This window comes from Notolepis coatsorum (assembly GCF_963971535.1).
Source record: "Notolepis coatsorum genome assembly, chromosome: 11".
Classification (NCBI taxonomy): Eukaryota; Metazoa; Chordata; class Actinopteri; order Aulopiformes; family Paralepididae; genus Notolepis; species Notolepis coatsorum.
Genome location: NC_140175.1, coordinates 20,616,049 through 20,627,334, shown reverse-complemented (window position 1 = coordinate 20,627,334; position 11,286 = coordinate 20,616,049). Strand labels below are relative to the sequence as shown.

General features: G+C 43.7%; 1 protein-coding gene across 17 annotated transcripts in view; it reads right to left on the bottom strand.

The window, feature by feature from the left end:
• Positions 1-2,244: 2,244 nt before the first annotated feature.
• Positions 2,245-11,286, bottom strand: part of sec31a (SEC31 homolog A, COPII coat complex component) — a 44,291-nt gene continuing 35,249 nt past the window's right edge. For 11 of the 17 annotated variants that reach the window (XM_084325362.1, XM_084325371.1, XM_084325372.1 and 8 more), the window contains 7 exons: positions 10,112-10,501; positions 9,646-9,678; positions 7,370-7,428; positions 5,616-5,858; positions 4,943-5,062; positions 4,410-4,481; positions 2,245-3,230 (listed from right to left, as the gene is read on the bottom strand). In XM_084325362.1, the coding sequence (XP_084181488.1) occupies positions 3,051-3,230; positions 4,410-4,481; positions 4,943-5,062; positions 5,616-5,858; positions 7,370-7,428; positions 9,646-9,678; positions 10,112-10,501 (1,097 nt within the window). In that variant the 3' untranslated portion in view covers positions 2,245-3,050. The remainder of the gene's footprint in view (positions 3,231-4,409; positions 4,482-4,942; positions 5,063-5,615; positions 5,859-7,369; positions 7,429-9,645; positions 9,679-10,111; positions 10,502-11,286) is intronic. The other 6 variants (XM_084325377.1, XM_084325378.1, XM_084325363.1 and 3 more) reach the window with 2 other exon arrangements.

The following is an 11,286-nucleotide window of genomic DNA, read 5'->3' as shown; positions in this document are numbered from 1 at the left end:
CATTATATAAAAAAAAATCTTCATATTGAGTTAATTACATTTTTTACACTGTTTATTTTTTCCTCATAATCTCTATTCAGATCAAATTTTACTGCCTCTATTTATGTATTTAAATTTTCTATATATATTACCCTGCCCAGACCTGTACATCCCCTCCCCCCTCCATTTCCCCAAGGAGATCAATAAAGGAATATCTTATCTTATTTTAATGAGTATTTTCATTGTAGGGAACTTTGTATTTTCACTCCACTATACATTTCAAAGGAATATTACTTTTTACTCCACTACATTCATCTGAACCCATGAGTTACTAGTTACTCAACAAAAAATAACAATATGTAACAACCATCAAATGCACTCACAGCACACACATCCACACGCACACACTCACTTTAAACATACAACTCACTGCAGCACCCACTTTAGAACACCTAAGCACACTTTATATTTATTGGTAAAGAATTTGCACTACAACCCATACCTCATTACACCTTACTGTAAATTGTACCTAAATTGTACCTCATCCTTTGCACTGTATAGTATATTGTATGGTAACTCAGTTACTTCTACTCTACATTGAGCATTGTATGTATGTATATACTGAAAATTTTTGTCTACGTACTTGACTTCTATTTTATACTTGCTATACTTATTTTATACTTATCTTTTTTGCCTAGCACAGTCTCTGGACTGGAGCGTAACAGAAAGAAGCATTTTGTATAAAAGTATTCTGTACTTGTGTATGACAACTAATAAAGAAACTTGAACTTGAACTCAGAAGAAAAAGATTTTGCATAGAAAACATGGCAAAAGTTGAGTACTTTAAAACTTGAAGCCTGTCAAGGTGCCGACCTGCTCATCAGGAGCAGTTAGGGGTTAAGTGTCTTTGCTCAAGGACACTTTGACGTGCTCTAGCCAGCAGGAGCCGGGAATCAAACCGGGAGCCTTCTGATTACCAGGTGACCGCTCTGCGTGTACCGGTTCCGCAACAGTAAGTGACTTCCGGGTAGGCCTGATTGGCCCCGACAGGCACGTGACGCGGCAAACTCAGGACGCGCAACGAGGCTGCTGAGAGCTGTCGCGCGGAAATAGGCTGTCTATTGCCATTCTCTAACACAAACTCTAACCTTAACCAGCTCCTTAACAGCGCCTAAACTTAACCGTTCTAACCTTAACCAACTCCGAAACAATGCCTAACCTTAACCTTAACCATAACCATGCCTAACCTTAACCATAGAAAGAATATTGCCATTCTCTAACACAAACTCTAACCTTAACCAGCTCCTTAACAGCGCCTAAACTTAACCGTTCTAACCTTAACCAACTCCGAAACAATGCCTAACCTTAACCTTAACCATGCCTAACCTTAACCGGCGAAAGAATACACGTTAAAAAAAAAATCACGTTAAAAAAAAAAAATTCGATGGGATTCGAACTCGTCAACAACGGACCGCAGGATCGCAGGACCGCTGCTCTGCGAGGTGAGCTAAAGCGCTGAATGAGAGTCATAGCGGATTTGGACGGTTACATCATTCCGCAAGCTCTGCCGCGCGGCAGAGAAAGTTGCGCGTCACGTGCCTGTCGGGGCCAATCAGGCCTACCCCGGAAGTCACTTACTGTTGCGGAACAGCTACACGCGACCGCTCTACCTCCTGAGCCACTGTCACGCCCCCATGTTACAGTCATTACAGTACAAGGGGTGCTGAACCCCCCCCCTCCCGCCTGATTGCTTTTACCAAATGGTTCGTGTTTCAGTGTTCCCGTTTTGCGCTCTGATTGGCCACTGACGTTTCTGGTCATGTGACATGTGCGCCCAATCGTGTGACGGCAAGTACTTTGGACGGTTAAGCTTAGGCGCTCTTTCGAAGTTGGTTAAGGTTAGAGTGTGGATCGTAGGCGTTAGGTAGTTTGCTGCTAGTCGAGGCGGAAATGGGCGCGTCATGCGATTGGGCGCACGTCACATGACCAGAAACATGCGTGGCCAATCAGAGCGCAAAACGGGAACGCGGAAACACGAACCGTTTGGTAAAAGCATAGATGCGAACCCCCCCTCCCCCAAAATTAATCATTCCCAGAATGCGCCCCTTATACGCAGTGAGGGCTCCTTAAAGACTCTGGGTTCAGAGGGTATAAGGGGTGCATTCTTTAGTCTGGTGAAAGTCTGTACAATCACCAGAACTTTACGCTTCTAAAAAAACCAAAAAAACAATTGATGTCAAAATAATCAAGGAGCATGTTTTAAATAAATACTATTTATTATTGAAAATATTGCATGTAGTCAAATCGAAAACAAAAGTTTCATTATCAACCACCTTGGGAGGAACAATGTGAGCAAGACGAGACACTCAAGACTAACACGTCCTGGTCTCTCTGTCCTGGTCTCTCCATCCGCTCTCTCTCTCTCTCTCTCTCTGATTCGGACCCACGTGAGAATTACCTCCAGATCACGAGGCAGCTCCAAGCGTCCGTATTAAGCATGCATTCCTTTAAAATCCCGTACAAGTACAGTCTCTGTGTTTTTAAAAAGGGAAACCCCTCCATTGCACTCTGCTCCGAGTGTGATTATTATACTGGAAATAAAAACAGACAAAAAAAACAAATAGAAGACAACAAAGGAAAAAACACCCCCGACAACATTAGACGTCCTAGAGAAAGGGGAATGAGTTGTTCTGCGTTGACACAAGTCCAGACTGGCGATGTTTTTGGTCCGATATATTGTGTAGGGGGCATGGCTTGTGTTTGAGTTGTGTTACGAGTAGCTCTGATATATATATATAAAAAAAAAAAAAAGGACACAAAGGAGGTTTTTAACAATCATTTCACACATCTCACAATATTCCCTCAGGGAGTATCGCTACACCGCGAGCCCGACTCCGCCGTGACACCAGCTAAAAACACCAGACAATTTGAGCACTTTTAGCTCCCGAAAAAGCACATCGTCCCGCTCTCGTTTTCCGTTCCATCCGCGACGACGACCCCTTCGCCGGGTCTTTCTCCACCGTGGCGGTCGAGACGTGGGAGAGAGAGAGGTCACGATCCCATGACCCTGTTCAGACCCCCAGTCTGTTGGCCTGCGTCAGCACCACCTTCAGGACGGGCATGAAGGCGGAGATCTCGCTGAAGTTGCTGCTGCTGACTATTTGGGTGTGGATGTTGAGGCTCTCGGTGTAGGACCGGGCGTCGATGCACCTGGCCATGTTGTGGAGACCGCCCACGATGGCTGGGGACAGCTGAGAGAGAGAGAGAGAGAGAGAGAGAGAGAGAGAGCAGGAGGAGAAGAACAACAACATTAACATGCAGTGACACTTTTTAACACTTATTATACATATTTTATGTATATAGTGCTTTTATCCAAAGCGCTTTACAATTTGTTCCTCACATTTTACACATTCACTCACACATTCACACACTGACGGCGGAGGTGACCATGCAAGGTGCCGACCTGCTCATCGGGAGCAGTTAGGGGTTAAGTGTCTTGCTCAAGGACACTTCGACACGCTGCCCGGGAGGAGCGGGAATCGAACTGGGAACCTTCCGATTACCAAACGACTGCTCTACCGCCTGAGCCACTGCCGTCTGTTCATTACTAAAAGATTTGCACTACCTCTCTACCTAATTTTTGCAGTTGTTTGCATTTTGTACTTTAGTTTTGTATATTGTATATTTTGTATAGTGTTTGGTCTTTATTCTTTGTACTTGTTTTACTGTATGAAGCACAATGGCAGGGGGTTCATACAGAACCAAGCAGTTCACTGCAATGTACATGTACCAAATATGTGACAAATACAAAAGAAACTTCAACTTGAACTTGAGAGATGAAGGCTTCTAAAAAAGATCATATTATCCCACTATCCTGGCACGGAATTCACATCCCGTTACAACCGTTTAAAATATGGATCGCTCCCCTCAGAACTATTAAGAACCGGGCAGTGGTATGAACTAGGGCTGACCCCTATTAGTCGACTAATTGGTCGAAAGGAGCCGTAGTCGACTGGCCAACCTCTTAGTCGAATATAAAATAATAAAAAAAATGTATTATTCTTTCCAAAAGAAAAGAGGCCTAGAAGCGTGGCTAACGCTAATGGCACGCATACCAGAGGCTAACTGCCTAAGAAAACAGGCACAGAGGCACTGAAAGAGGATTTCACCCGTCTAATGAACACACTAGACTAGACAAATATCAAGATGTATCCATCAGTGGACCAATTGCATGCTTTTGCAGAGGACAAAAAGCCTTCAGTCGACTCCTTCAGACATTAAGCACCCCCACAGCCGAAATGGAATAATAAAAAATTAAAAAAAAATATATATATAAAAAAAAATATTAAAAATATTATACTTTATTTTTTTTGGCCAATCATAGTCGACCGTCCAAATCCTTAGTCGGAGACAGCCCTAGTATGACTTACTGTCTCCTCTCTCAGCCGGTCGTAGAGCGCCTCCAAGCGCTTGTTGGCATCGTCCAGCTTCCTCTTAGTTTGCTGTGGGAGAGCAAAGACGAGTGCAAAATGAGACACGTGTTCTGGGAAGGGGAAATTGTTAAACTTTCCATTCTCTATGTACGCGCCACGCCTCACATTTGAGCAATATACTCTCCAAATATTCTTGGCAATGCAAATGGTTAACACCCATAGCTAGCAACAGGCAGCAGAAAGGGCCACAGGGTTCAAATCTATTCCAATGTTTGATTTGATTTGTTCTATTTGATTGAAGCAGCAATGCTGAGGGCACCTCGTTGGGTATTGTTGCCCTCATCGCTGCCTTTAGACTGATGTCTTGTACTGACAGGGTCACTGGCTGCTCTCATCGCTGCCTTTAGACTGACGTCTTGTACTCAAAGGGTAACTAGCTGCTCTCATCGCTGCCTTTAGACTGACGTCTTGTACTCACAGGGTCACTAGCTGCTCTCATCGCTGCCTTTAGACTGACGTCTTGTACTCACAGGGTCACAGGCTGCAGCCAAGCACTTTTGGATGAGCCCTTCAAACGTGGTCTTCAGGACCATGTGCTCCTCTGGGATGGGCTTCTTCATGATCTTCTCAGCAGGGATGGACCTCAACGGCTGAGTGGGTTCACACAGGGTCACAACATTAGACACATTTTACATTTATAATTATTCTTTAATCTTCTTTTATTTTCTCAGCTTTTCTCCATATCGTTAAATCACCTTCAGAAGATCCACATGCAATAAACGCGACAGCTTGTGTGGAATGAGTACAGAATGGAATCTTGGAGCCTATTCTACACGTTCAAATGACTGGTTGGTTCTCAGGGTTCCTCCAGTTTGCTCTGAACTAGGAAGAACTGCTTTTTCCTTTGACGCTTCCAACACCTGGAACGTCCTCCGACTGACTCTAAAGCTGAAGGTTCTTCCTTCTCTCTCTGCATTTAAAAGCATGATGTCCAACCACTGTGTGTGTGTCGACTTGTAACTGTCTTAGCCGATTATATATTGCTTAGTTATTATTATTTATTGTGCCTAATATGTATGAAATTGCTGATAAACCGTGTCTTTGTTTTGTAAGTTCGTCGACGCTGTAGATGAAGGTAAACCTCAGTGCCTGACGAGTTGAAATAAAGGTTTGAAACGAGATGAAAATGAAGGCGTGGCCTACTTGTATAGCCTCTCCAATGGGTGCTCCCGGTGGCCCCTCCCCGCTGCCCTTGGGCATGGCTGGGTTCATGGGGGGGTGTAGCTGCTGCTGCTGCATGCCTGCGTAGGGGGCGTGTACCCCGGGCTGGCCCTGGCCCTGGGTCTGAGGGGGCATGGAGGACATCGGCTGGGCCTGAGGGTCCCCGCCTAATGGAGCCATGATGGGGGCAGTGATGGGGGCGGGAGGAGTGTAGTTGTCTGGGACCTGAGGAAGGATGAGACGCGTCTTTATACCTGTATCACTGTACATATTGATACTACAACTCTGTACATACATCCCTTGCCTACTCTTACTAGTTACGCTGCTGGCCAGTATGACTTACTGCCATGGTGTCTTTATACCGCTGTATCACTGTACATATAAATACTACAACTCTGTACATGTACATACATCTGTCTGAATATACCTGAATATAATTATTTTTACATATCTGTAGATAGTATATCTATATCTCTGTACATATGCCTTACCCACTCTTACTAGTTACGCTGCTGGCCAGTATGACTTACTGCCATGGTGTCTTTATACCTGTATCACTGTACATATTAATACAATTCCGTACATACATCTGATTAGCACTATTACTCAGTAGTACTAGTTTATATATTCTATACCCAGTTTAATCACCTGTACATTGTATATTACTATTGCACTTTACTGTTACATTTGTACTCTGGTTGGATGGCAAACTTATTTTTGTTGTGCTGTACTTGTGCTGTATGATGACAATACATTTGAATCTAATCTACCAATTGAGCCAATTCAAACGTGTGCACCTGACAATGTTTATTCTTTCTTCCCCTCTTTTTCCCGATTTTTCTCCCATCCCACCCTTCCTGGTTGTAGCGTACTTTCCCCTACTGTTGGTCCGAGAGACCGGAGACTGTCACATGCTTTCCTCCGACGCATGTGCAGCCTGGCCGCACAGGTTCTCACCGGGGAGAGTGTAGCATGTGGGAGGCCGCACTATCTCTCCCTAGTTCCTACCCTTGCTGAGCAGGCGCCCCGACCGAACTGTAGGGGTCGCTGTCCACAACGCCCAGGACCCACCCTTCAGCTTTTCCACCCTCTAATACTGCCAATTGTATTAGTGCGAGAGGCCAGCCAAGCTGATAGCAACGCCGGGAGCTGGATTCGAACAGGCGAATCCAGCTTCTCCGGTGTTGGTGACGAACACAATCTCCGCTACGCCACCTGACCCCCCTGACAATGTTTTTTTTAATGACATACTGTAACTCTTAAAAGCACGTTTCCATGTACGTGTACAGTGTAACTTGCACCATTCCATACTAGTGGCCTCTGTAGTTCAAGTTGTTTTATTTTTATTTGTCACATGTACATGTAACTGTGACACTGCCTGCACCAGCAGCACCAGCAGGACTTCAACTTCACTTCAAACTACTTTATTTTCCTTTCGGAACTTCATTTGTGCAATGGTTAAAAGACAAACATACAGTCACAATACATAGACACTCACCACCATTATATAAAAAAAAAAACACCAACTACATTAAAACTACAGTAAAAAAAAAAGACCACTATAAAAAACACCAACTACATTAAAACTACAGTACTTAAAAGCATGATATATTAAAATGCACATGGAGCAATTCTATATGTATATAAATAATAAATGATAATAATACAGATGATATGCGTCCATCAGGTGGAAGGGGGGGGGTCTATTGTATTGGACCAGCAGGTTGCAGACTCACCTTCTTCTTCTTGGGAACTCTGCTCAGGGCAGGAGGGTCGTTCCAGCCGTTCTGGGGCCCTGGGGGACAGCAGAGGAATCACAGTCAGTCTCTGGTCCGTTCCCACCCTCCATGGAAATTATAGACGTCTTTGAAGGGCCAAGTCGAAGCTTTGATTGCTAGACGTTTGATTGCTAGACAGTTGATTGCTAGACATTTGATTGGCTCTTTTGATTGCTAGACATTTGATTGCTAGACGTTTGATTGGCTCTTTGTTTGATTGCTAGATGTCTGATTGGCCCAGACTTCATTATGGTCTCATGCTTTGTATTCCAATACAAACAGATGAAAAAGCACCGATCTTGAGTAGAAAGCAATATATTATATAGCGAGTAGTATATATGTATATACATATATACTACATCTGTTATTAGTGTATATACTCATAGTATATATTCAGATTCAAATCCTTTATTGCTTATATGTATTGTATAATATAACCGATAGGGCATACAGACCCTCATCTGCACCTTTGTTTACACTGTTTATTTTTCTCATATTCTTTTTACATTTAGTTATATTCAGATCTAATTTCATTGCCTATATTTATGTCTTTATTTCTACTATTAGCCTGCCCATACCTGTACCTCCCCCCCCACCTCCCCCATGCTGCTACCATGCCCAAATTTCCCCAAGGGGATCAATAAAGTAATATCGTATCTGATCTTATTTGACCCTACATTGTGAACAGAGGGTGTTGTTAACATATTGTGTCTGGTGTCAAGGCCTTGGATCTCAGATGACGCTGTGGCCCAGTGACTAACAAGCTAACAATTAGAAAAAAACGCATCGTAAAACACTCAAAATGCATAGGCGTCCATCAGGATTTTCGTATTTATTATTATATATATTATTGTATTTTTATATATATATATATATATAATACATACATAAATAAATACTATGCATAAATCATATTTATTTATTGTATATATATAATAATAAATAAATACTAAGATCGATATATCTTTTTAATGATTTCTAATTAGCATTGAGTAACTTGGAGTTGACGTCTGGTAGACTGTGTGTTTGAGCAGCAGGGCACAGACCGTGTCCTCTAACTATATAATCACGATGCCTTCCTGCCGTGTCCATCAGGGTAATAATGGCCGGCAGAAATATGCAATATGAAATATGCCATGCAAAGCTCTCATCCCTCCAAAGTAACCAAAATGATCGCTTGCTCCCGTCGACGGCAAATCTGGGTCAAGCTCCAAACAACTGTAACTCCCCCCCAGTTCTCCAGTACAACAAAAGCAACGTGTTTGTCATTCTGCTGCTGAGAGAGATAGCATCGCTTCTGTTTAGCTTCAGCGATTCAATAAAAAAATAATCTAAATGTCTAAAAAGGCTAAAAGTATACATATTTTTATATTCAGAGTTAAAATTATATTGTTTATACTGTTTACATTTTCTCATATTTTTATATTCAGATTTAACTTTATTGCCTATATTTATGTCTTTCTGCTATTACCCTGTGCCCATACCTGTATCTCCCCTCCCCCCTCCTCCATGCTGCTAGGACGCCTGAAGATTCCTCAAGGGAATCAGAACATGAACCCCTCCACCCCCAGAAGATACTGTCCCGGCCGCGTCTATTCGAATACCAACCGTTTTGTGCGTTTTGCTAATCTGATTGGCCACTGACGTTTCTGGTCATGTGACATGTGTGCCCAATCGCGTGACGAGCTGTGTCTTTGCCCATTTCCGCGTCGAACAGCCTGCAAACTACCGAACGCCTAGTTTATCACCGGTTAAGCTTAGGCGACTCTTTCGAAGTTGGTTAAGGTTAGAGTTTGGAATCAGGGCTGGTGTTCTATCGCCCTGCTCTAAGACAAACTCTAACCTTAACCAACTTCGAAAGAGCGCCTAAGCTTAACCGCCGAAAGAACTTGCCATCACACGATTGGTGCACATGTCACATGACCAGAAACGTCAGTGGCCAATCAGATTCACAAAACGGTTGGTATTCGAATATAGGCGTCCCGGCCACTTTCTCCCATCTTTTCCCCCGATTGATTCTCAGCTTGACATGTGTATGACATCACAAACACACAGGCCAGACAGATAATCTCTACTCTCTCCTTTTGTTTTGGCCCGTTGACCTCTACTGACCCGTCCCACGGCACACAGCGTATCATTTCATTTAGAAAGCGCGTTCGTAATCTTGATTATACGGCCACAGTTTTTGCTCAGTGATTATCTCTGATTGCAAAGCCGAGCTGTTTGAAATTCACCTTCCATAAAACAGGTATCTTTATCGTTTCCCTCTGTGGAAGAGATCATGGACAAAACACACTATTAATCACCGAGACTCTGACTGTGGCTTCAGCTCCGTCTCACAAGGCCACCAAGGAGCTTCTTTAAAAAATAAAAACATAAATTCTCCCATTCCCCAATTTAGTTGTTATGCACTTTGCTGTTACATTTGCACTCTGGTTGGATGCCAAACCTCTTTTCATTGTACTGTACTTGTGCTGTATGATGACAATACATTTCTTTAATCTAATAACATTTCCATCCACCAATATATTTTGTATTGTCAAACTGTCTGCAAAGCCCTCCTAGGACTTAACCCTTTCACTGCCACACGACAGAAGGTTAACCCTTTACTATCACACAGGAAGTGGACGGCGGTACGAGGGCTCTGATAGGCCACGGTGTGGTGGTGGTGGTGGCGGGGCGGGACCTGAGGCTGTGTACCTGAGGCTCCGGTCGGTGGAGGAGGCGGCGGCGGCATGTACGAGACGGGCGATCCCGGCCCGCCGTGTTGGAACTGGAAAGACGCCCCAGAGGACAGAGAAGGAGGAGAGACGGAGGAGGAGGAGGGCGAAGTCGGAACGAAAGGAGGACGGGAGGGAGGAGAGGACGAGAGAGTAGGAGGTCCGGGGTAGAAAGGAGGAGGAGGAGGGCCCGGCTGCTGAGGGAGAGCGGGCTGCGTGTACTGGGACAGAAAGCCCGGCGCCGGGGCGGGAGGACAGGAGGAGGCAGGAGGAGGAGGAGCGGCAGAGGAGGGGGAGGGGTACTGGAGAGGCTGATACATGGGAGGAGCCCCCCCTGGCCCAGCGGGGTACTGGTGGAGCTGGGGGTAGGCTGGGGTTCACAAGACATAATAACAGATGCAGATTAGTGACAGAACAGGGTATGTTGTTGCTCATCATACTTACTAACAACATCATGCGTAGAGGAAGAGGGAGACCTTCTGGCGAGGCAGACGTGCAGGTGGATACAGTACAGTACAGTACAGTACAGTACAGTTCATGCTAAAAATGCTTCCATGATAATAAAAGTTTAAAAAGGAAAAAATCCACTCTGTGATACTTTTACACTGTTAAAAATGGTCAACTGTTGACGTTCAACACATTCCAGTAGGGATGTCCGATATTATCGGCCGATATCGGTTTTCAAAAAAAATATATATATTTTTTTTTATTTGCATTTATTTAACCTTTATTTACCCATGCAAGCAAGTAAGAACAAATTATTATTTTATTTATTGTCAAAGTATGCATAATGTTGTGTTAATTACACGACAAGAGATATGTAATGTTAATTACCTGAAATTATTCTGTTTTTTGGGGGGGGATTGGGGGAAACCCTGCATATATCTGTATCGGTTGATATCGGTATCGGAAATTAAGAGTTGGACAATATCGGTATAGGTAAAAAAGCCAATATCGAGCATCCCTACATTCCAGGGATTCTTTATTTTACACCTAACATTTAAATGACACCAGTATTTATTTACGGTTGACGTTTCAGACGGGACTTGTTCTGCCATCAAAGCTCTGTGTTTTGTATCTACCAGGGCTCCATTATGTGTTTACTGGGGCCTTCATTTCTAATTCTGGTACCAAAATGAACGTTTTCACGATTAA